The 26,685-nt window shown below is 45.4% G+C and overlaps 1 protein-coding gene across 1 annotated transcript in view; it reads left to right on the forward strand.

Annotated features, from left to right (window-relative positions):
- The window catches only part of GPT2 (glutamic--pyruvic transaminase 2), a 130,984-nt gene that overhangs the window by 81,914 nt on the left and 22,385 nt on the right, over positions 1–26,685 (forward strand). The window contains exon 7 of the mRNA XM_085640134.1: positions 11,559–11,695. Coding sequence (XP_085496260.1) covers positions 11,559–11,695 — 137 coding nt within the window. The remainder of the gene's footprint in view (positions 1–11,558; positions 11,696–26,685) is intronic.

Raw genomic sequence — 26,685 nt, forward strand, 5'->3', positions numbered from 1 at the left:
TGGGCCATACACCACAAGATTTATCTCCTGGCAGAACACCTTTCAGGAGTAAACAATCAGATTGCGACCTTCTCAGCAAACAAAGGCAGCAAATCCATGAGTGGGAACCTCATCCTCAGGTTCTCCTCCCCTACTTTAAGGAATGGGGATTTCCTCAGCTAGACCTGTTCACCACAGCAGAAAACGCAAAATGCCCAAGCTTCGCATCCAGGTTCCCACTCTCCAAAGGCAATGCCCTATGGATGAACTGGTCAGGGATATTTGCCTCTGCTTTTCCGCCTCTCCCACTCATTCCACTGGTAGTTCGGAAGCTCAGGCAAACATCCCTCACACTAATCCTCATAGCTCCTACATGTGCCCATCAACCCTGGTTCACCACCCTGTTGGAGCCGTCAGTAGTTCCACACCGAAAGCCTCACCAAAAGCACACCACTCTCCTTCCCCTTAAGAAGAAACCTAATGTTGATTCGGGTGAACTGAATAATTATAGACCTATTTCTCTGCTGCCAGAGCCAGCAAAAATGCTAGAAAAGGTAGTGCAGTAACACTTGGCCAATTTTATAGAGAGCCACAGCATCCGGCACAACACCCAATCTGGTTTCCGTGCTGGCTTTAGCACAGAAACAGCGCTATTAGAGGTGGCAGATTCAGTAAGGATGGCGTTGGATTCAGGGGCATCAGCTATGCTGGTGCTCCTGGATCTTTCAGCAGCATTTGACACGGTAGACCACTCAATACTGGTCTTTTGGACATCGGTGTTGGGGGTACAGCCCTGGCTTGGCTGAAGTCATTCCTCCATAAGCGTACACAAAGGGTGGCTTTATAACCGTATCAGTCCAGCCGCAAGCACTTATGGTGCAGGGTGCTGCAGGGGTCGGCCCTAAGCCCGTTGTTGTTCAAAATTCTTTTTGGCCCCATTGTTCTCACTGATAGCCAACTGGGGTGTGCAGGCGATTTTCTAAGCCGACGACACCCAGCTGTTATTTCCCTTTAATGATCAGTCTGAAGATTCTTTTAAGAGCTTTAAGGGCTGTTTAAAAGATATTGCCCATTGGATGAACAACAACAAACTTAAACTTGATGCCGAAAAAACGGAAGTGATGTTTTTTGGTAAAAACAAGCCCCCTGCTGCAGACCTTTGGTGGCCGGTGGAAATGTGCTCACCACCCACTCCAATAGGCACTGCCAAAAATTTGGGAGTAAAGTGGGAGGTTGACTTATCCTTTTCGGCCCAAATTCAGCAGGTGACAGCTGCCTGCTTCGGCAGATTGAGAAACTTGAAAAAATGTATTCATCTGCTGCCAGAGAACTGCAGTCTGGTCGTAGTCCATGCCACAGTGACTTCTCACCTGGAATATGCAAATGGCCTCTACTTTGGCCTACCTTGTTAAGAAACTCAAAATGGTTCAAAATGCGGCTGCAAGATTGATTAGACGTGTTCCATTTCAGCATCATATCTCTCCGCATATTAAGGAACTACATTGGTTGCCGGGAAGCCAAAAGAATCAAATTTAAGGCCTTAACCCTAGCTTGACGGTCAATCCATGGAATTTGCCCCAGCTATTTGAAACAGTGGCTAGGTGCTTACAAGCAGACTCGCTCACTGAGGTCTAATTCTCAGAACCTGCTTTGCACCCCACGAGTTAGGAAAGCTTGGATGGGTGGCAGATCTTTCATGCTCGGGTGTCCATGTTATGGAACGCCCTGCCTAATGCCTTGCGCCAGATTGCCTCTGACCCACAATTCAGGAAAGCAGCTAAAACATGGCTTTTTAGCCTAGATTAATTTCCGGGGAGCCTCGGTTGTTGTGAGACTCTTGCATGCAACCTGTTGCTATAGCGCCGGGACACCTCCATTGGAGGTAGCTGTTCGCGCTCTACAAATGGCTGTATTATTAATCTTATTATTATCTCCAGGCTCCTCATTCAGAGCCATGGAGAACTCAACCTGCCGATTTGGCTCCTGAAGTCACAGCTCACATGTCTCGAACGGTTAATGTTACTTACCCAGTAAGCCTCTGTTCTTGGCATGTAGAGCTATAGATTCACATGCGCCCACCCGCCTCCCCGGTCTCCTGTAGTTCTTGCAGTTCTCAATGTACATACATACGCATTGACACCTCTGTTCTACACTTACTAACTCCATTCTCACCTTCTTTGGGAAAACAATCTAACAATAGAGTCGATGCCCATATGCACTATCACCTAAAGGCGGAGTCCCCTTACCTCGTGACTGGAAAAACGTCTTCAAAGAAAAAAACTTTCAAACATCCGGACTCAACACTAGATGGCAGGAGTATGCAAAGCATGTGAATCCACACCTCTACATGCCAAGAACAGATGCTTACTGGGTAAGTAACATTATCCTTCTCCAAAGTGAAGTCCATTCTAAATCGTGTTGATGTTTAGCAGACAAAAAGATAGCACCATTATGCACGGAAAAACGCTGATGGCATGGGTGCCTCAATAGTGACACTGTTATTAGTTGAACTCATTCTCTTGTGGGTTTTTGCTCCACGTTTTTCTCTTTTCATGGTGTGCTTTTCTTTGCTAGCTTCCCCTTTCAAGATACATCTGTTCTGTTAGCTTATTAAATATAATGTAATATGTAACAACATCACGTATGACCAGTACTACTGTGTAAAGAACACTGGAATCTTAGTTTCTGCATTTGCATAGGGCATTTTCTTGAATTAGTATGACCTTGTAGCACTGTTCATTGCCTCAGTATCATCCGTATCATTTCAACATTTCAGTCGCAGACGAGCTGTCTGCCCCCCTCAAGACCTACAACTGTCAAAACGTGATTACAAACTTTTAAAGCTATTGCTTTTTTCCTCATTGTCTGACTCACATGAGCCAGATATTTGTGAAAATGGGAAATTTGTAATCAACCCATCTACTGCATAACTTTCACTGTTGCCAACTCGTAGGGGCAACCTGTTAAGTGCAGTACCCATGTTGCCATTGTCTTGCTCCACAAGTCAATGGCAACACAAGTAAGAGGAATACTTTGTCCACTGCAGACTATTTGAGCACGAGTTTGGTTGTTATGTTAAAGACTTGATGGACTCTTAAACTGAATATTAGGTTCAGGGACACAAATTTTGTAAAAGTTCCTAAAACAATATGTGTTCTGTTATTCTGTGGTATCAAACCCTGTTCAAAAAAGGCAAATGCTATAGGCACAGGCCCTAAGCCACCTCTCCTCACAAACACAAATAATGAAAGTAGAAGTAGGCTAAGGTGTGTAGTATTCTACACTGGATGCTTCATCTTGACAAATTTTCCAAGTTTCGGAATCCAAGTCTGATGAGTCACCACTGCGAAATTTCCTACCCTTTCAAGTCACAGTGACAAAAACATGAGGAGGATCGGAGTGTAAATTGCCAGATTTGTATCCCTAATTGGATTTTAAAAATCTCATGCTCCCTGTACACAGGAGAGAACTTCCTTTGTTTTGATTTTCTATGCTGCTGTGAAAGTCGTGGAATTTATATTTCCTGTGGAAGAGATCAAGTCAAACTTGCTCCTAGAAATCCTTCATCTAGGCCAGGCCATCTTCTCCTGAGCCTCTCCTCCCTTTTTATTATGCCCTAGTGGACCCCATTTTGGCGATTTGGCCCATGCCCTTCCGTACCTCTATGGTTAGATGTCAAATTACTAGATGTCCCAGACTGGCTCCTAAGAACCCTGATTTCTTGACTTGACGCAATTCTCTGGAAATGCCATTGGTGTAGACTTTTTCAAGTAAATAGAATTATAAAGTCTGCCCTTCACTCCTTGGACTTGTAGTTGAACAAGTTAATGGCAGGAACAAAAAAATCTTTTCCTCTGGTAGTTTGGCATTGCGCCCAATGATTGTCTCCTGCTACTACTGTCACCCTCTTTGGGAGATTGTGCAGGAGGTTCTTCCTGCTGTCCTGGAGAACCTACTCATTTTATTCATCACAAACTTTACAAGATGACTGAGATGCGGTCAAGGAAATCTTGTGCTGTGCTCTGGACATATTTGATTCAGTGGTTCGTGCATGGGAATCGATGTAATCATCAGCAGACATGTGGTGATGTGCTCTTTGTGAGTTTCAGGCGACATCCGCTCTACCCTGATGGACATGTCCATTGATGGCAGTCAACTTTTCAATGATGAGGCTGATTGTACTCTAGAGAAGTTCAAGCAAAGTCATGCTGTGGTGTCTTCACTGGGCCTTGCTTCCCTCATGCATTAGTTTCACCAATAGAGGTTCTAGGGCTACTCTAAAGGCTTCCCCTTATCATCAGCAGCAGTTGCAGCTCATTTAACATCTTCTACAAATCTTTAAGAGTTTCAAGCGTAGAGGAGTTGCAGAAGGCCAGGGGCAGAAGTCATTTTCTTATTTCTCCCCGGGTAATGCAGCAAAAACTCATGGCTTCGCCCTTGTGCGAGCACATGTGCTCAGAGAGGCGCATATGCCAGTTTTTATATCACTGGTGTTGGATTTACTTTGAATCTATAGGTCCTACAGTTTGTTCAGGTTGGGTATGCACTGCTCTAACATGGCCCTCCTCACCACATCCCACCGGTTTACTCAGTGGTTTCTGCAGACCACTCCAAGATCCTGTCTAGGAAGGTGCTGACTTTGCTTTGCAAGGGTGCAATCGAGTTCATGCCGAAACCGGTGCTAGAAGCAGTGTTTGGGCTTATCTGCTACTTTGGCTGTATTCTGGTTCCCAAGAAATATGAAAGTCTGTGTTTCATCCAAGACCCTGTGGTCTTAAGCTTCTTTGCAAGGAGAAATTCAGGCTGTTATCTTTTGCTTGGGTTCTGTTGATTCTAGATTAAAGGGATTGGATGGTGTTCTTAGACTAGGCTTTGAGCGTCTGCCACCATCACCAAGGTAGAGTGATAACCAAATCTCGAGCTTGACTTTCATGTGTGGAGATTGAGCAGGACCAACTAAGAGATCTGCCAGCTGATGTGGTGGTAGTGCTTTTGGCTGTGCGTCTCCCTTCTACCAAGATCATAAATTTTGGCTACTGGGCACACTGTTTGTGGTGTTCACACAAACCAGTTGATCTCTGCAAGCAAAGTTATTGCTATCCTACTGTTTGTTCTGTTAGCTTGGTAAGGTTTTGAATTGGGCAGTTAAAGGCAAATTTTTGGTCATGTTTAGTTTTCTTCATTGGCCTGACCAACCCTTGTAATTTAAATCACTAGTTGTGATAAGCCTCTTAAAGGGGTTGTCCCACGTTTCCAGTGACACTGTTATTTTCCTCTTGACCTTCCTAATGTGTGTGTCATATAAGCCACTTCAAAGCTGTAATATTATGCTTCTTACATTGAAACCCATATTCCTCGTTCCAGTCCCTTCTGCTCTCCATGCCAGCAAGGTTCAACCTATAATGGTTCATCCTTCTTATATGGCTTTTTCACTGAGAGGTTGGTTCTTAAGACGTGTCTCTTTTAAAGTTTGTGTCACTAATCATGTGGGATAGTACATAACCCTTCCCACAATCTTCTCTCCTCCACATCCATCCCAAAAGTCGGAAAGATTACACTGGTTGAATCTGCAGCATGTCCTTGACTTCTATCTTGACAGTGTTTAGGAGCACCAAGTTGATGATCAGTTCTTTAATGTGTTCACCATAGCGAAAAAGGTGGTCCAGAAGCAAACTTATTCGGCTGGATTGTCCTTTGTATTAAGCTGGGTTATGTTCTGACCAAAAAGGAGCCTTCTGAAGGTCTTTGGGCTCAGTCCACTAGATCAAAGGCTGCAACGTTTGCTCTAGCTCTGGGTGTTCTTGTTTTGGACATCTGTCAAGCTACTATGTGGTCTTCTGTTTATATCTTCAATAAGCACTGCTGCATTGATTCTCAGATCCACAGGTAGGGTCATCTTGTCCTTTCTGTCCTGCAAGACTTCCTGATGGAAGTCCACTTATACTAGAGGGGGTAGGTAGTACTTTGTCACTGATTCAAAAGGTGAGGAATCTGTAGGTAGAGGTATCCATTAGAAGAATAAGGTACTTTAGGTAAGTATAGGGTATCTTAGGCACTTTAGGTAGTGTTGTTTCTGGTGATACTCTTATCTACTTGCATATTCCTCACCACCTTTCCACCTACCTGCTCTGCGGAGTGTACTTCAGTAGATTAATAAGATGCCAGTTTTGCACTCTGGCTGTTTCACCTCAGTTATTGTCATTTTCGTCTCTGCGCCTGAGGGCATGGAAAAATGAGAGCAGACGTGCACATACAGGGGTAGCTCCTATATACTGTTGTGTGGTCATATCTGGAAAGGGACAGAGCTGTGGCTGATGTCGATGGCTCCACCTACAATTGCGCAGGAACTATGGAAACTCTTCTGTGGGAGATAGGGCCTCCACTTGATACACCTTTACAAAAAATAAGTAACTTTTTTTTTTTTTTTACCGTCCCTTCTTCCCTTGACTTGAAAGTAATGCTGAAAATGAAATACATGCCAGAGGCTATCATTATCGATGTTTCATCCCTCCTCTTAGTTGTCGGTCACAGTGATCCAGGAGATTTCTTTAGCATAGCCCAGTGGTGCGGAGCATTATAAATACTTTGCGCCGCCGGTAAGAGTTGTTTGCTTTGCATGACATTTGCTTGAACCCTGACAATTCCATCTAACAGTAAATTTGGGCATAATGGGAGTCAGCATCTCCCTAGAGCTCATGAATGTGTGCATTTTCTGTAGCATACGTTCATGGATGAGGCTCCAGCCAGAGTGTATGCAGAATCAGTGTGTTGAAGTCTTAGGTTTGAAAGCATATAGCTACTGATTATACTTACAGGTATATTTCTTTTTTGTGAAGAATCATCTAGTAGTGGTGATAGATGTCTCTTTCTGGGGGTTTTATTCTATATTTAGCCACTATTCTGCTCAAGGTTTCTCTTACCCTTGGAAGACAGTTCACATGCATCAATTCAAACTGTGCAGTTGGACTTGGAATGCAGTTCTGAATACAGTTTCATTCATGCCTTATAAATTCATGTTTGAGTTTCCCCGCCTTTTCTAGTTGGTAATGGACTGCCTGAATAAAAGGCTGCTTCATGGAACGGAGATACTAAGCAGCAAAGGATTTTGGAATCTGTTAAACATTATTAAGAATCCATAAAAATTGTTTTAGCAATAATGGTGTGGAACAGCTACCAAAAGTTACGTTGTTAAGTGTTCACCAAAGATTCTGTTACCGATGGTGGGCAACCATGTAGCAGTTGTATGGCTCTGAGGAAGATACACATTTAGGAAAACTCTTTTCAGGGGTATGTTGCTTTCATTTACCCTCAGTTTAAGATAACAGATGTATTTGTAAAGTGCACATTCATCGTTTGAGGCATCTTGGCACTGCAGAACAGGTGTTTCTTACCCAATTCACTGATACTCGTTTTATTGTCCTCGGAAGGATGTCAGGGTGAGTGTGCCCGCTGGCCATGAGGTCAGGCACAAGTTTCTTGAGTGGATGAATTAATCAGTGGAGCCCCAGATCCACACCTGGGGTTCCGTGTACCTAGTGGCTGCCAGTTTAATGCAGCAGAGTAACATAGGCTCTAAACATAGTCACCACTTAGAACTAGTCCAACCTTGTCGTACATGGATAGTATGACTATCTGAAAGGTTCTCTTACAAAGAAGCATTCATTAGGGGCGGAGCTATCTACCCCATCGATCCCTCAAATGTTACAAACTTGCTTCATGATCAAATGTGTGAAATGTTACTAGATTGAACTTTTAATGTTTGCCTTGTCTCCAGTTACAGAGTGGCGTGGACTCATAAATGTACCCTGTCAACAGCTTGAAAAACATCAGCTGTAAAAATTGCTTTAGATAGTCTTACTGATCAGGTCTCTTTGATTAATAAATTGACACATGTTGGATGATGTACACTATAACCAACAGCTTTTGTGAAAACAGAATATTGAGTTTTCAGGCTGTATCTCTTGTTTGTTTGCATGATGCTGCACACGCGTACTGTCTAGGATTGGGCTTGGACAAGTGAAATTTGTTTTTCCCCAAATGTTTGAATCAGCTTTGGACATGACTTAAATGGCTCATCCCTTTATCACTCTTAAATACACTGTGCATGGTGACACAGACTGCATCTCTGAAAACTTTTTCCAACCTTTGGGTCCGAAGGTGTAAACGTAAGCTCTGGTTAATCACAAAAAGAATTTCCATGTTAGACACTGAAGCTGCAAGAGAAATGCCCCGAGGCCCCTGCTCAGTGACACCATAAATATCACAATTTTTTCCATCTTAAGGAGGAGCTTGTTAGTAACTATTAAATAGACTTCCATCCTCCCTCTTCCTTGCCTGTCCATCCTACTTCCTTGGTGAAGGGCTTTTTTGTATGCCATTAGAACATTGACACCATATCTGTGTAGAATGCAGACTTATAAAGATCAGGGAACCGTGGCATATTCAAGCTTGCCAAGAATAACATTTACCGCCCTTTGTAGACAATATCTGTATCTCCTAAGTATTGAATGCAAGTACAAAGCTTTTTCTCACAAACCAGTTTAAAATAGTGGTGAACCTGACGTTGGTTATCAGTGCTGAATGTAAGTGTTTTATGAACAATGCGACTGCTGATGGATACCCTCCAGTTCAGGAAGGAAACCTTATTAACACAGAAGGGAAATGTATGGCACCGGAGGAGGCCATGAGTTGCCATATAGAAGTTCCAAGCCCTTGCTATTATAGCAGGAGGACAGAGACATATACACCAGGAAAACCCTCTTTTGAAAGCAACCATTTACACTGCATTAAGTGCAACAGACATGAACGGCTATCTGCTCACTGCCAGCTTTCTGTTACATTGCCATGCTTAGCTTTCTCCACAGGTTCACATGCACTTGCTACTTTTGGCACTGAATCCTTGTTTGGATACTAGGTGAATGTGATTTTGGACACCCTCAAGGACATTGAGACAGGTACGTCAATGGGGCACTGCAGCAGCATCTCCCCTTAAGCTTGTAGGCCCCCTAGGAGATGTCCTGCCTTGGATCAAATACTTCCTCTCTAGCGCCACCAGGCATTTACACAGCCAGGCCTCTGTACTCTCAATACTAGTGAGACAATTTGCCACACTTTCTCACATCCCCTTAGGATGGAGCATGGTCTGCTGCCTAGCAGTAAACATATAGCTTTTTAACCACCCTGATCAGAAGACCCCTAGTGAGTGTTGGATACATGCAGAGACAGATGCAGCATTGAGTTCAACCAGCAAACATGTTATCACCCACCATTCAAAATCCTTTTAAGGCTCCATAAGTTACCACTTCTCTAGAGTTGCTTCATTGCAGTAGAAGGACACAAAGGTATTTCCCATGTGTGAAAATGGATGTGACATACTCTGTGCTTCTTCATGCCCTAGAAGAATGTATCACTAAGGCCAATTCTCTGTGTGTAATACAGGAGGACTTTTCAATACGACCATTCTACAGTAGGTCATTCTATTGCTACAGGAGGAAAACTCCATGGTAAGCTGACCTCCAGGATGCATACATTCACACTCCCTTGCGACCCACATTAGTGCAATGCCAGATCTTTCTGATAAATGGAAACTTTTCATTTGGAATAAAGTCTGCATCAATATTCTTTACAAAGTATTAGCTGCTGGCTGTGTCCCACTTGCACTGCAAGGCCTTCCATGTATATCCATATCTGGATGACTGACTAGACAAGGGGAAGACGTTTCACGAATGTCAGTACCAAACCAGGAGAATGATTCAATTGCTGCACAAACCCAGGTTCACTATAAATGTGCTGAAATCTCGTGCCAAAATAATTTCTTAGGGCCAACATTGATTCACATGAAATGTAGGCATATCCTACATAAACTGGTGCAGGTATTTCTGAACATTGTTCCTTTTTAATCAGATGTCACGATGAGTTACTTTTATTTGGAGAATAATGGTTAGCGACAAGAAGGTCAGGTACATATCAGGCAACCTTGTGCTTTACACTGGTACCAACACCACACTCCCATTTAAAACCTCACCAGGAGTGACTATCATGGCAGTGGGAAGACGTGTCCAGATCCCGGGAACAAATGATGTTGGATATGGCCAATGTTCAGAATAAGGGAATCTCTCGGAACCTCGTGAAGGCCTGTACCTTCGCAGAACCTCTGCCAGTGGCTGTTATTACAGAATGATCGTAGGCGGGCTGTGGTGAACACAACTATGGTCTCGTCAGTAGAGGCCAGGTAGACTTGTATGTCAATTTGTTTCTTTGAAAACAGCAACCTCTGCTCTAGCAGCTTTTCAAAAATTCAAATCACAAGCAGACCTTTTGTGATTCAAACAGGCAATATGGCAGCCATGTGTTCCTTACAAAAGGAAAACGTGAAAGCCTCTTCAGTTTGCATAGCTGGTGAAAGAGATATGGCAGTAGGCTCTTAAGAGACATGTGAAGCTTCTGTCCGAAAAGCGATCCAGGCAAGGGAAAGGATCTGCAGACATTCCGAGTAACATCGGCAATGAACACACATGGAAGATGTATTCAATCACAAGGAGTGCTGGAAGGGAGCACCAGACTCAAATATGTTTGTTGCAATGGAGTATGTAAAGTACTATAATTTCACCTCATAGTATCCTTAACCCCAATGTAGAGGGACTATGTACAGAATGGTCCTTAATACATGCACATTCTTTCCCTCATTGCCAAGCTTTTCCTATGTAGTCGTCATCAATTCAAGGGGCTTGAACGTCCATGGCTAATTGAAATGTTGGTAAATAGTTGCAAGAAACTATCCACGCACCACCACCCTCTCAGCCAGTAATAGTATTCAATACGCTTCTATCACCACCAGTTTCTAGCACCTACAGGAATTGCTAATAGTCTATGCACCTCATGTGACTCTGCAATCGATGCATGCTATAAATAGAAAGTGTTCCTTATCTTTAACCATCGGTTGTCAGATTATTCTGTTGATTCATGTGACCCTCAAAGGTAGTGCAAGTAGAAGCTAACATTCAAATATTATATTAATTTCCTAAGAATGCAGACCCATGGAATGCCAAGATTAAAACTGATCTGATGTGGAATATGTGTTCTAATGCATTGTGGTCTTAAGGGGATGTAGGGATCAGTCATTCGAATCATGGCCAAAGTCAAATCTATGTTTTTGAGTGTAGTAACTTGTGTGTGCCTAGATCTAATGCGAACTAGATTGTTCAAGGGTTCACATCATGTGCAGCAGCCGTACAACCAGCTGCAAACTGTTTGTTACACCTAAGAAACATTTTCCTTATAGGATAAGTACCTAAAATCCTGAATATAAATACTGCATTTTTGAAAATTGTATGTACCATTGTCCTTCTGAGCACTACGTCACATTACTAATTACTGCTGCACTATTGGTCAAAATGACTTGGTAGCATACCACACGGGGCATGTGAACGGATCACAGGTTTTCCAATTCATTTTCTGCATAACCTAGGGGAACAGGCAATTAAACAGGCTACAATATCCGTTATCTCCATTTGCTGAATTTGGGTAATGAAGAAGCTGGACCTATGTTCTTACATTTGAATATTTTTGTTGTTGCATAGGTCTATCAAGACAATGTGTACCCTGAGGATTGTCATTTCCATTCCTTCAAAAAAGTTCTGTATGAGATGGGACCGGACTACTTTAACAACGTGGAACTAGCATCCTTCCACTCCACCTCAAAAGGCTACATGGGCGAGTAGGTCTTCCGAAACGTGATTTGCTTCTTGTCCTTGAAGAAAGAATTGAATGTATGTAGTTCTGTATAAGCATTGCTTCCAAACCACAAATATTTAAAAGCACTAACTTAAATGGGTCGCACATGAATCTGAAAAGCCAAACTCAAGATTACTGGTATCATGAGTACAACAGCACTACTGTCTGTTTATAATTTTGAACAATAGCATTCTATATTTTCTGCACTTATTCATGGGTCACATATCGGTTAGTGTAATGTCTGCTCTAATACCATAAATATTTGGTTTGCTTCTTGTTCCTTTTTGTATTAAGATAATTTATTTTGGTATGGAAGATTTAAACAGTGACTTTCCAATTAAAAGTTTAACATCTGTTTTGTATATGTTTTAGGGGAACATTTTGCCGCGATGGCAAATATCTTCCAATACCTGTGGATGGAGCTTTTAGATACTCTGGGGGTCATTATGATAGTGGGTGGATCGCCACTGCCCGTATGGCGGTCCGCCCGCCGAAATCTACTGCCCGCATAACATTTCCCCCCGCCACATTTCGATGGCGGGGGTGACCCCGGCGGACAGGACGACCATCCGCCGGTTTTCTGCTGGTTTTCCACCGGTAGGCAATCCGTCTGATTGCCTACCGGGCAGAAAAGCCCAGGAATATGGTGGCAGTGCCTGCTTATTAGCATCATGGCGGTGAATTGCCTTTCCATGGCGGAGACTCCGCCATGGAAAGGCATGCGTTTTTTTCTTTGGAGGCCCGTTGCGGGCCCCCAGGGTGTTCGGGGGTGGGGGGGGGTGCACATGAGAGGTACCTATGGTACCCCCTGCATTTGCATGCTCAAGGTGGCAGGCACCGCGCGGTGCCTGTCACGTTGTGCATTCAAATGCACAACATGCATTTTTCACATTGCCGCACGTGCTGCTTGCAGCACCGCCCGCCGCAATGTTTAAAATGCGGGATGCACCCGCCAGTCCGGCGGGCGCATCCTAATGCCACTTGCGGGACCGCCGCGACAATGGCGGGCAGTCCCGTTTCCCGGTACGGTTTGTCTGCCCGCCATCATAATAAACCCCTCTGTTTGTGCACTGCCAGAATTTAGGGATGTATCCTGTGTTGTTGAATATCTGGGTAGCCAGTTGCACCTGTAGCTTTTGCTACAGTGAATTAGTAATGAAAATATATCTTATGTTGTTTATTGTGGAATTGTTTTGTAAATTGAAAAGTTTGGTGTAAAATCGCCCAGATTTAAATGAGCGCCATTGCATACTTTTGACATTTGACATGTTGAAGGATGATTTTTAAATTTAATTTTAAGAGCAGATCCCTGGTTGACCAGTGCTGGCTTTATCAGTTATTCTTGATATCATTCTTTCTGAATATAACACCATTTGCCTCAATCAGCCATGTAGTCGTAGCAGTGGGCTTTACATTGGAAAACCTGTAAACTGTAAATCGTTATTGCTTACAGTCGCATTATTACTTACAATACTCCTATCCGATCTGCTGAAGCCCCCTCCCTTGTCACTGAATTGATTCTGTTGCATCCGCCCCTTATGATTCCACTTGTATAACCACTAGTAAGTTATCCTGTAATTGTATTTACTTAGGACAAAAACAAATAGTTTATGCTGAAGTGTCTCAAAAATTCCATACTCAGAATATATTAATTTAATTCCAGCTTATAGTGAATAATTTTGTTACTGTGTAATATTCTTTTTAGTAACAGGTTTTTCATCAGCCTGGTAAGAATCTCTCCTTACTTTCAATAATACGTTTTGTACCTTTCGATGTGTATTCTGCCCTTTCTCCCATGCAACACATTCACTCGTCACTCTCTGGCAGTCCTATCCAACAATTATCTAAACAATCAGGAAATACAGGAAGAAGACTATATTACCTTGGTGCTGATAAACTATTGATTCCAAGCAGGTCACCCCAGGTACTATGTACCTCAGGGTCCATCTCTCATCCAACAGTGCTCTGAGGAAGGGGCTCGGTTCACTGAGATTTTGTTTATGGTTTTGCAGAATCTAGGATCTGTCTCTGGAAAAGCCAGATGGAAGCCCCAGTTACTCCAGTATTGGAGCCTTTCATAGATTCACATGCCTGAATCATTCCCCTTCGTCGAGACGGGAGTCTCCGGTACATAAAAAAGCATTGCTTAGTATTATAGCAAACAGAAAAAAGGCCTAGGCCAATTTTCCTTTGCAACCCATAACCTTCGTTATGTAAAAAAGGACTAAACTTGTCCCTGTACCAATCAGAGCCTCTCACCCTCTAGAACACTCCTGAGAGAACCTTCTGCCCCTCAGATTTTCTACCGCACGTTGTGCTAGGGAGTCTCCTTTGAGCTCTGCTCAAATTCTACAGTTGGTTCTAGATTGAGGAGATTTTCAACTGAATTTTCTACATCATCTTTTGGAGAATGGCTGATAAGGAGAAGAAGGACTTGTTTAGGGCCTGTGCCACCTGTTCAAAGAAGAGATTATATACTGACGATCCTCATAAAGACTGTATATACTGCCTTTACCCACACCACCAGGCGAAGGAGTGTAAGGTATGTCGTACCTTTTCTAATAAGACTCTGAGGGATCGTGAAGGCAGACTGTTAATTTGGCTCCAAAAACTTAAAACCAGGAAGGACGTCGTGTCTAGTGACAGTGATGAGGCGTCAACTGTTTCAAGGAGGTCTCAGAAGAGAGGTAGATCTCCTCAGGCTCATACCTCAGGGGAGAAACCTGAGAAGGCTCTTAAAAAGACCACTTCTGGGTCTTCAGAGCGCAGTCCCTCAAAATCTCCTCAAATTAAGGAAAAGGAGAGCAAGGGTCATGCTTCAGGGGTGAACCATTCAAAGAAAACAAGTTCTGAGCCTTCAAAATCACCCCTTAAAATTAAACATACGCTTAAAAAGCCAGCGTCTACTTCACCTGAGGAGAAATTAGAAAAATCTACAATCGTCGATGAAAGTAGCGTCGTCGACGAAGAAAAGTGAGGTAAAGGTCATTATTAGACCTATACCCTCGTCAACGATGGCATCGTCGACGGCAGTGTCGACGACGACAGCGTCGACGACACTGACGACGACCACAACTACGTCGTCGACGACGATGTCTACAGCGTCGACGGCGGCATCGGCGACGACGGCGGCGTCGGCGGTTACTATGGCAATCTCGTCGACGGGCTCGTCGACGAGGGAAAAAACCCCAGAAAAGCGGGATTTTGCCAGGAAAAGAAGGATTACCCCGGACATTACGTCTCCTAGTAAGGTAACGCCTCTGGTTCTATCCCATTTATTGGAGGAGGAGGATTCGCAGGAGGATGATAATGAGGGTCCGTTTGGTTATGCAAGTAGCCCCTCTCAGTTACATGTTAAATGTCAGAAGGATGACTGGGAGGATGAGTATGGGGGTTATCAGGACCGCCCCGACAACATGATCAGGAAGAGATGGTGAGTGTTCCAGCTTCTCTACTGACGGATTTGCAGTTCATGTTGGATGATTACAATAGGAGGCATCCTTTGCTTCTGTGATGGAGTGCGACCGTCCGATAGTGGCGGAGCCCAACCCAAGATGGCCGCCGCCAAACCACCCGGAATTGAAGGCAGCGGTCTAGCGGACTACGGGGGCAGAGCGGAAGTGCCCGCAAAAGCGGACGACAGCGAGGAGTGGGCGAGCGAGAGTTGGAGGGAGAAGACGGAAGCCGGTGAAGAGTGGAGAACGAGCCAAGGAGAGGACGAGAGAGACGAGACCGTCGCCTGGCGTAGAGGGACCACCCAGGAGTATCGCCCTCCGGATCGTGAGGGAGCCGACAACGAAAGAGACAGCTCAAGGAGCACCGCGCTCGGGACCGCTTATCTCCTGGAAGCCAAGGAGACTGGGTCTCCCCTCGCCACGGCCCATGGGGGTCGTGGAAGCAGGCAAGTGACGGGCGTATGCTCTTCCATTTTACAGGGGCTTTGGACACGCGTGAGGGGCGCACCTAGATAAACGCACTGATTCCCCTACACGATAGTGACAGCACAGAGACCAGGGTTTGGTGACGGTGTGCACTCCCCCCCCTTCCCCCCCCCCCCCTTGTTGTTTTCATTGTGGAAACCGACCTAAGCATACCCTATTGTTTCTTTTCTCTTGGGTCCTCGAGTGCCGGTCGCTGGACGGAGACCTCGCTCCCCGAGACGACATCTTTAATCACGCAAGAAGCTTCGATTTCATTCCCCGACTTTCAGACTGGCTACGGTGCTATATTTAGCGTGTGTGACTCTAACAAAACGCTGCCAATAAAAAGGAAAAGAGTATCCCTTCCCAAAGCGGCCCGCGTTGTTTTGTCAGGCAAAAAGGGGGGGAGGGAGCCCAGAACAGGGGAACCATCACAGCCTCATTCTACCCAAAGGATTCCAGTGGCTCCGTCACACTCTGTTGCATGTACACCAGTGCGAAGACAGGAGGTACCGGTTCCTGGGCCATTATCACCTTTGCCACAACCGGTTCGAGACACATCTGACGATGAAGAGCAGGAGGAAGGGGAGATAACAGATCCTAGTAAGGAATGGGATGATTATCTGATTCCGTCCCCTTCATCTCCGTCACCGAGACCTGTGGATTCCCCTCCGGAGGACATTGGAGGGTTCCATAATCTGATGGAGAGAGCCGCGCAGAGATTTGCGCTCAATATGTCATCGGATAAAGCAGGATGCTTTTTATATGATTTCAAAGAACCGTTTCGCAAGACGGTTAGATCTCTTCCAATTGTGAGTAATCTATGGGAGGAAGGTCTCAAAGTTATGGAGACGCCGACAACGGTTACTCCAGTGCTTGCTAGGCTGGACAAAAAATACAAAGCGCCTTCGGATGCTCCGGCTTGTTTATTAGGTCACCCCAAACCGGACTCGGTTATAACTCAAGCGGCGCAGCAAAAATCGAGGAATCCGTCTGCTCCAATTTCAGCGCCACCGGACAGAGAGGGTAGGCGCTTGGATAATGCAGGAAGGAGGTTTTCGTCCATGGCTGCTCTTCCATCCTGGGCAGGTATGATAGGCAAATGTGGTGCGACCTATCACCATACATAGACAGCATACCTGAAGCGGACAGACAAGAGGCCAGGAAAATCCTCCAGGAAGGTGAAAGGACTTTGGCTTCAGATCTCTGGGAGGAGCGGCTGTTTTACGCAGACAAGGATGGTTGAGAGCAACATCTTTTAGGCCTGAAGTCCAGAATAAGATCTTGGATCTTCCGTTCAATGGGGAAGATCTGGTTGGAAAGCATGTTGATGAGGCCTTACAGAGTATCAAGAGGGATACGGAAACAGCAAAATCTCTGGGAACATTACAGTATAGAAAAGTTCCTTTTCGTGGCTCAACAGGTAGGGGCCAAACCTCTTATAGAGGGGGTTATCAACAAGGCCGCTATTCTTCCTACTCCACATCATCTCAGCCATATCGTCAACAATATTCACAGAGACAGACAGGGGTTTCACAAAATCTACTCCTAGAGGTCAAGGAGGTCGCCAAGGGAAAGACACCACCCGAAGAAAATGACAGTCTGGTGACACTTATATGTGATATGTCGCATATTCCCCTGGGTGGAAGAATTTCCTATTATCTACAAAATTGGCAGCAGATAACGACGGACCAATGGGTCCTCCACATAATACAATTCGGTCATACTCTAGAGTTTCTGGAAATTCCCCCTTGTAGACCACCAAGATTTCAAGAGGTCAAGTATTTACATCAGATGCGTCAAGAAATTCGGACAATGCTCCGAAAGGGAGCAATAGAACCGGTACCGAATTCCCAGAAAGGAAAGGGATTTTATTCCCGTTTTTTTCTGATCAAGAAAAACATTCTTCAATGGCGCCCCATTTTGGATCTCAGATCCCTAAATACTTACCTCAAGGATCAAACCTTCAGAATGATCTCCCTCCAGGATATTCTGCTGCTATTAAACCCAGGGGATTACATGACCAAACTGGACTTGCGGGATGCGTATTTCCATATCCCAATCTATCCTTCACACAGGCAGTACCTTCGGTTCGTATTGTCCGAGGATCTTTACCAATTCAAGGTGCTTCCTTTTGGTCTGAAATCAGCCCCGAGGATTTTTACAAAATGCCTGGCTCCAGTGGCAGCGGTTCTAAGGAGACAGAAACACCAAGTGTTTCCTTTCCTCGACGACTGGCTAGTCAAGGCTCCTTCGGCAGCGTCAGCCCGGTTATCAACAGGGGCTTGCATAGAACTATTTGCCAGATTAGGCCTCACTCTGAACGAGGAGAAGTCAACTCTGCAACCGTCCAGAAATATCACTTTCTTGGGAGCAATTCTGGATATGGAGGTAAACAGAGCGTTCCCCTCCGAGGAAAGACAGCGGGGAATAATGCCTCTATCCCAGGCGTTTATAAAAAGAAGGTCTCTTTCAGTACGCAAGTTCAAGTCATTGCTGGGAACGATGTCATCTTGCATTCCCCTCGTACCTTGCTGCAGACTACGGATGCGTCCATTACAAGAGCAGTTGGATCTTCAGTGGCATCAAGCGACAGGATCCTTCGAGGATATAATCAAAGTGACGCCGATCATGATCCACGCGGCAACATGGTGAACCCGAAAACAAAACATCTTGCAGGGTCTTTCTTTCCTGACTCAACCAGCTCCATTGGTGGTTACGACAGATGCGTCCTTGGAAGGATGGGGAGCATTCCTTCAGGATCTGCAGGTAAGCGGTCGTTGGAAAGCGAACGAACAGCAATTGCATATCAACCTTTTGGAGCTCAGAGCCGTCCGCTTAGCATTGTTGGCGTTCCTGCCAAGGATTCAAGGTGCAGCCGTGTTGATAAGAACAGACAACACAACAGCAATGCACTATTTGAACAAACAGGGAGGAACAAGATCACTCTCCCTGTCTCGGGAAGCCCAGTGGATATGGGAATGGGCTCTACGACACGAAGTATCCATTACAGCGGAACATCTTCCAGGGGACCAGAACACCAAGGCAGATACTCTAAGCAGAATAAAGTCTGTCTGTCACGAATGGGAGATCGACAACGAGATTTTGAACAACATCTTCCAGAAATGGGGAACTCCGATAGTAGATCTTTTTGCGACAAGGGAGAACAGAAAATGCCGGTTCTTCGCAAGCTGGCTTCCCCAACGGGGATCTTGGGGGAATGCGTTTTTGATGGCATGGTCAGGCATCTTTGCCTACGCCTTTCCTCCAATTCCCCTCCTGCCGCAGGTTCTTATGAAGATCAAGAAAGAACCATGCAGGTTAATCCTGACAGCTCCGTGGTGGCCCAGACAACATTGGTTTGCGGAGCTTCTTCTACTGTCAGAGGAGCGCCCGATTTGCCTGCAGCCGATATCGTCTCTGCTGACAATGTTCCAGGGGGAAGTTCTTCATCCGGATCCAAAATCTCTGCATTTAGCAGCCTGGCTCCTGAATACTGCGAATTTCAGCATCTGAACATCCCTACGGAGTGCAGGGAGATTCTATCTAGAGCCAGAGCGGATAGTACAAACAAAACATATCATATGAAGTGGAAAAGGTTTTGTTTGTGGTGCAAAAGGTCTAACATTCATCCGCTGTATTCAGAAGCTCACGAGATTATTCCATACCTCTTGTTTTTGGCTAAGTCAGGTTTGGCTCATGCATCTATAAAGGTACACCTAGCTGCAATTTCACGCTTTAGAAGAACTGCCTCTGGTCCATCTCTGTGGTCTGCTAGAGTCATCAAACAATTTATGAAAGGTCTGTTCCGAGTTTTCCCTCCAATAAAACCTCCACCACCTCTCTGGCAATTGAACGTCATTCTTTCCCAGTTGATGAAACAGCCCTTTGAGCCAATTCACAGGGCGGAGCTGAAATTTCTTTCGTGGAAAGTTGCGCTACTCATTGCGCTCACTTCAGCCAGGAGAGTGGGGGAGATTCAGGCTCTCACGGTTCAAGAGCCTTTCTTGCAGTTCAAAGAGGACAGGATAATACTCAGGACTAATCCAAGATTCATCCCTAAAGTTCCAACTGACTTTCATTTGAACGAACCATTAATTCTCAAAAGATTTTTTCCACAACCATCAACAGCGGCGGAAAGAGCTCTCCACTCGCTGGATGTCCAGCGTTGTTTGAAGTTCTATTTGCAGAAACTAAGCCTTTCCGCAAGTCTTCACAGCTTTTTGTTGCCGTCAGCGCACCCAGGAAGGGTTTCCCTTTGTCAAAAAGGGGAATTGCCAGATGGATTTCTAGAGTATTGTCATCAGGCAGCTGGACGACCTCTGAATGCACGAGTCCGTGCACATTCTACAAGAGCAGTCTCCACCTCTACTGCTCTATTCGCAGGAGTACCGATCCAGGATATCTGCAGGGCGGCGACCTGGACGAGTACACACACCTTCACCAGGCATTACTGCTTGGATGCAGCCACAGGGAGAGATGTGGCGGTGGGAGAAGCGGTGCTGAGGAAGCTTATCCAGTAACGGTGAGCCTTCTTTACCATCCCTCCTTACTTTATTATGTACTTTGACACATTTTATTGTTGTTTATTGTATTACCATTTGCAAAGTATTTTTGATATGTGGAATTTGGTTTACAGATACCATCTTTATCACACTATATATGTTTCCTGGATTCAGATTCTGGGTAACAAAAAATTTGCATTTATTTACTGCTCACTATTCTGATTCAGGGATGTGAATCTATGAAAGGCTCCAATACTGGAGTAAGAAAACAAGTTACTTACCTGTAACTGTAGTTCTCCAGTATTGGACCTTTCATAGCTTCACATGCAACCCACCCTCCTCCCCTGAGAGGCTCTCCTCGGATTTAGCACAAAGGGTGTTATTGCACAAGTGCACGAAAATCTGAGGGGCAGAAGGTTCTCTCAGGAGTGTTCTAGAGGGTGAGAGGCTCTGATTGGTTCAGGTACAAGTTTAGTCCTTTTTTACATAACGAAGGTTATGGGTTGCAAAGGAAAATGTGCCTAGGCCTTTTTTCAGTTTGCTATAATACTAAGCAATGCTTTTTTATGTACCGGAGACTCCCGTCTCGACGACGGGGAATGATTCAGGCATGTGAATCTATGAAAGGTCCAATACTGGGGAACTAAAGTTACAGGTAAGTAACTTGTTTTCTTAACTCACTTTATTATGAGCCACTCATGGGCAAACTTTCTATATGAAGGCTTTAGACAAACTGACAAATGCAGGGGTGGATTCTTTATGGCTCAGGTGCTAGGGCAGGAAATAGCAAACACTTCTGTCTGTTGTACTTTGGGTCTGTTTTTTTAAAACGTCATTAACACCAATATCTTGTCCTCATCATTTGTGTGTACAAGTGTGAACATTAATGCTGAATCCTCTCTTTCCTTAGCCTGAATAGATAATTGGAGCAAACTAATCTGTGAACACTTGCCTACATAGAAGGGTTTCCCCTATGTCAAGTAAAATACACCCATTATGCAGCTTGCTTCACTCTCAACCTTTTCAGGTAGCCTTAAGAATCCTGTTTGGTTTGGTCAGCTGCATTTTCAAGCCTTTCTATCACTTTCACAGTGTCTGGAGCTGGCTTCTGTTTTTTTTTTATATTCGTCAACCTTTCGGCTCCTGAGCGCGTTGCTGAATGATTCTGTCTACCTTACATTTAAGGGTGACTGTTTGACCCTTCAGTTAAGTGACGTATGCCCAAACGTATCAATTTTGCATTCAAAGCATTACCTGGGTCTCTATTCTGGGTGGATGGACAGTCTGGTGAAGCATTGCCCAGGCTGTATCTCAGTTTTGTACTGAAAAGGTTCCTTTCCCTTCACTTTGCACCAGTGATTCTCACTTCTCTGATGCAGATTTCGTTCTGTCTTTCAGAAGTTATTCTTAGTGATTCGACTTCTAGATGTAATCCCCATTAAGCTTTAAAATGACAGTCATATATGATCGTGTCTGTCAAGTTTCTTGAGGATTTAATTCCCATCAAAATATGGCTGCTATAGTCATCAGCCACCAGTTTCCTGGCAACACCCCAGCATGATACTGCCAGTGGCCTAACCAACTGCACAGCAACAGTCCTACCAATTGAGATCTAGAGGGAGAGATTTCCAACAGCAGCTTTCCTCTTAAAGAAGGCTCTCTTAGCCTGTAGGCAGTGACTCCCTTGCTCCTTCTCATTTATATGCCACTACAATGGGAGGGATGTCTTCCGTTATGTTTGGGAGTGCAAAACGATTACTACTGACAGATGGGTGCTACATATAGTGCAGAAAGGTTATGCCATTCAGTTCAAGACAACACTTCTGTCCATTCCACTGAAATCTGCACCCATTCATCAAAACTGCTGAAAAAAGAGACATTTGCCCATTTCTTCACCTCAAGGAAATGGTATTTATTCAGGATATTTTTGGTATGGAGAAAAATGCCCAAAGAGGGAGTTCAGATCATTCTTGGATCCTAGACCTGCTGGCAGGGCTCAAGAATGGGTCCAAATGCTTTTCTTCATCAGTGTTGCTTGAAGCTGAAGAATTAAAACTAGATGACAGCTATGGACTTAAAAGATGGATTCTTCCACATTTCAGTTGCGAGTAAGCACATAAAACATTCACAGTTCTTGGTAGGGTAATATGCAACCCTCCCTACCTTTTGGTCTGAATTTAGCTTCTAACACTTTTTTTTTAGATGCGTGGCAGCTTTTCTCCTTAGTCGAAAATCTTCTGCCTGTACTTCTTTGACTGGCACACTGTCACTTACTTCCACTACCACAGTAAAAGTACTTGCTTACTTAGGAACCACCTCAAACACACATCTAGGAAATGTCTCCTTTGTGAACATATCTGCAATTTTACAGAAATGCCGCCAAATGCTGTCAACTTTTTCGCAATTTTTGGCCAAAATCACCTCTCGGAGTTCAGTGGCATCATGTGTCTTTATTGTTAAAAATACAAGGCTTCACATGAGGCACTTCATCAGTGCCAGGACGATTAGTGGTATCATTGGAAAGGAGACGTGGATGCCAGGCTTTAGCTTGCTCCTGTTGTAACAGATACCTCCTTGATAGGATCGGGAGCTCACCTACAGAAACGGACAGTGCAGGGACATTGTTCAGATAAGGAAGCCTCTAGCATTAAATTCTCTGCAAGTGGGAGCAGTCCATCCAGCTCTCAAGGTGTTCTCACCGTCTCAGGCGACGGGCAAGATTTTGTTTCTGACAGTAAGGTACCAGAATATCTTGGCCTAAATATTGTCTGATTAAAATATAGTGTCCTTGTAGAAACCTGGCTCTTCATTATATATATCAGTAATCTGATACACTGTGTAAAGAGCTCAGGGTTTCCCTTACTCGTGGACAGGGCTTGCTGTGCAATCCCAAAGTGCTCTATTAGGGGGTAGCGTGGTCGAGCAGCCTCAAGCTTAACACAGAGGAGTATGAGACATTTGCAAATACACACAATGATCAATAAATGACAACACGACTCAAGAAGGAGATCCACACCAATTTATAAAAAATAGCAAGTATCTTTATATATGTTTAGGCATCGGAGAAAAATCATTCAGGTAAGTAAGTTTTTAGTATAAATTCTTTTCACTTTAAAAAGTGGAAACAGTACAATTTCTGAGTTCTGCAACGTTATCCCATGGAAGGAAGAACAAGTTCTGCAAACAGGTACAGTACATCGACTTACCGGACCAATCTCCAGGAGTTAAGGTGAATGGTGGGCAAGGTCCAAGGCAGCACCAACAGTACACTACCAGCGGCGTGAGGGAGGGAGAGCGGGTAGGTGCAGGGTGCAAATCAGCATAGGGAGCCCAATGCGTTTCAGTGGAGCCTAACAGCCAGAGCAGTCGACCTCGAAACTGGGGAAACGGGTTCGAGTATCTGCAGGGATGCTCGACATCCTGTGATTCTGGGCAAATCACTTAATCTCCCAGTGCCTAACAAAATGAATGTGTCCATCTGTAACGCAACTAGTGCTCATGTAAAGCGCTCTTATACCTTCGGTTTGAGTTTGCCCTATATAAAAAATAAATACAAATAGGGATCGGTCTCTGTAAAAAGAGGCTGCAGGCTCTCGCTAGGAAGCCTGTCGGGTTGATCCCGCAAGTGGGCTCAGGCAGTGTAATGCCTGGGGACGAGGGGGGCACCTCTGGTCATCTTCTTCAAGGCCCAGGGGCAATAGTGCAGGGGCGTTGGATATTTCCTTACCGGAGCAGTTGCAGTAGAGGGGTCCTGAGTGCAGAGTCTGCATGTGATGTCGGGGAGTCCAGGAGGGGTGAAACCACGATGGACTCGAGCTCTGGAGGGCTGGGGAACCTTGTTGGCACCGTTGGCCCACTTTAACTTGGGCTGGAGGCGACAGGTGCAGTGGTTGCTTCAGGTATCGGGTTTTGGCGGTTCCGGAGACCTCAGAGGCTTCTATTTGAAGATTCTGCTGAACAGGTTCGCTATTCACTGGAGGTCTTGCGTCTTTTTCAGAGGCAGTCCTCTCAAAATCCTGGATTCACAGCTGCAGGACGAGTCGACTTTGGCACAGTTTTTGATGAGAGCTGCAGACAGGCCAGCGGGGCTTGGGGCCAAGTCAGGGACTCCCTTCAGTATTCTCTGCTTTTGCGACTCTTTGGTGTCCTCACTGTTCTTAGGTTGCCAGGGATCCCCTAAATACTGAATTTGGTGGGGTGGGCTACTGACCACTACGCCCCCTATATGACCACTTCCTGTGGGAAGTGGGCATGACCATGTCCCAGAAATCTTAGGTATGCCATCACATAGATGGCTACCTCTGAAAATTCTTGTCCACCTCGCAGTTAGCCCACCTTGGGGAGGGGAAGGCACAGGGTGGGGAGGGGGTATACTAGCCTGGGGATGGCATGCCTACCTGACTAGCTAATTTTCCTGCCTGCCCGGGTGGCTTTGTCTTCTCTGAGGGGAGCCTGATTTGCATTCCTAAGGTGGTGGTTCCGTTAAAGCTCGCCAGCCCAAGGAGGCTAATCAGCAGATCATCCTTTGAGAGGGGAAGTTCTTCCCTCTTCCCGGACAGGAGTTTTTTCTGACCGCCTGAGAGCAAAAGGCTCTCACCCTATAATGTCAGAAACTTGTCTCGGTGGCAGGCTGGCAGAATCCGGTCAGCTGGCACACCAGAGGCTGGTAGGTTTTCAGGGGGCACCTCTAAGGTGCCCTCTGAGTGCATGTTTTGATGAATTCAACACTGGCATTAGTGTGGGTTTATCAAGACGAGATGTTTGGTATCAAGCCATATTCTCCCTCACCAAGGACCCAATCACCACAAGACTCAACTTCCAGGAAGGAATGAAGGACGTTGCATCCTGGATGAGCAGAAACTGCCTGACGCTCAACTCAGAGAAGACAGAAGTCCTCATCCTCGGACCCTTCCCTTGGCATGGGACAACACCTGGTGGCCTACCGCCCTCGGCAGCCCCCCCCCCCCCCCCACACCCACAAACCAAGCCCGAAACCTCGGCATCATACTCGACTCCTCCCTTTCCATGACCCGACAAGTCAACGCCGTCACCTCCAGCTGCTTCAACACCCTCCGAATCCTCCGAAAGACCTTCAAGTGGATCCCCCACGAATCAAGGAAGGCTGTCACCCACGCACTCATCACCAGCAGACCGGACTACGGCAACGCCCTCTACGCCGGGATCAACAAGTCTCTTATCCGCAAGCTCCAGACCATCCAGAACACCACAGCCAGGCTCATCCTCGACATTCCTCGACACGAGTACACCACCCAACACCTACGGAACCTCCACTGGCTCCCCGTTGAGAAGAGAGTCACTTTCAAGATACTCACCCACTTCTACAAATGCATCCACAACACCGGACCCCAATACCTCAACGAGAGAATCTCCCTCCACGTACCCAAGAGAAACCTCCAATCCGCTGACCTCTCCGAAATCCTGCGCATCCTCAGAGCCAGAACAGGTGGACGAACCTTCTCCTACATCGCAGCCAAGACCTGGAACAAGCTCCCCCTCAACTACAGATGCGCCCCCTCCTGAACATCTTCAGGGGGACGATCAAGACCTTACTCTTCGACTGAACGGAGCTGTTCAGCCCCAAACACCCCCACCCCCGCCCACATTGCCTTGAGACCCTCACTGGTGAGTAGCGCGCTTACAATTCCCCTGATTGATTGATCCCTATTTTCAGTGAATCCATCATATATCTGGGTAACTCGTTTTCACCAGTGTCCAGTACAGGCTGTAAGATGACTTCCCTGATCACATGCACTGGCAGCAATAGAACTAAACAGCACAGGGGCTTATCTGCTCATGCAGATATGTCCTCACATATAATATTAAGCACCCTGCCTTAGGGCTGTCAGGCCTGCTGTAGGGGTGACTTACAAATATTCATATGCAGTGGCAGGGGACATGGCACACAGCACATGCATGTGTGACATGTCATGTTTTCACTTTTGTCTGCACCAAGACTCGCAGCCTGTAATGGCAGTCGTGCATGTGCTTGGTGAGGGGTCCCTTCGGGTGGCACAATTTGTGCTGCAGCCCTGAGGAGCCAACTTTAATGCCCTAGGTACCAGGGTATCATTTACTAGGGACTTACAAAGGGTGCTAAAGGTTTGTCCAATTGGGGGAACAATTGTACATATTTAGGGAAAGAACACCAGTACTGGATACCTGGGTAGCAGGAACCCAGCACACTTCAGTCAAAGTTGCATCTAATACCAGACAAAAAGTGTGGGGGGGAGGTACTGCACCAAAAACCCAGTTTCCTACAGTCCAAAATATTGTTTCCAAAACATATCCGACAATTGGATTTAGTGTTAGAATCTACACCCACTGAATTTATATTTGGGTAAGCTATATTTAGAGAACAATATTTATGTCAGAAGATATTTTGGAGACAATATTCTGAAATGCAGCTGATTCAGACAACATGACCACAAGTGCCAACTAGGGAAGTGGCAGATTTAGAACTCTCTCACTGGAGGCTCAAGCGATCTGGGATTGGCTTGTGGTGAGGAAACTGTCACTCAAAGCATTCC

The sequence above is a fragment of the Triturus cristatus genome, chromosome 12 (genome assembly GCF_964204655.1).
Source record: "Triturus cristatus chromosome 12, aTriCri1.1, whole genome shotgun sequence".
NCBI classification, from domain to species: domain Eukaryota; kingdom Metazoa; phylum Chordata; class Amphibia; order Caudata; family Salamandridae; genus Triturus; species Triturus cristatus.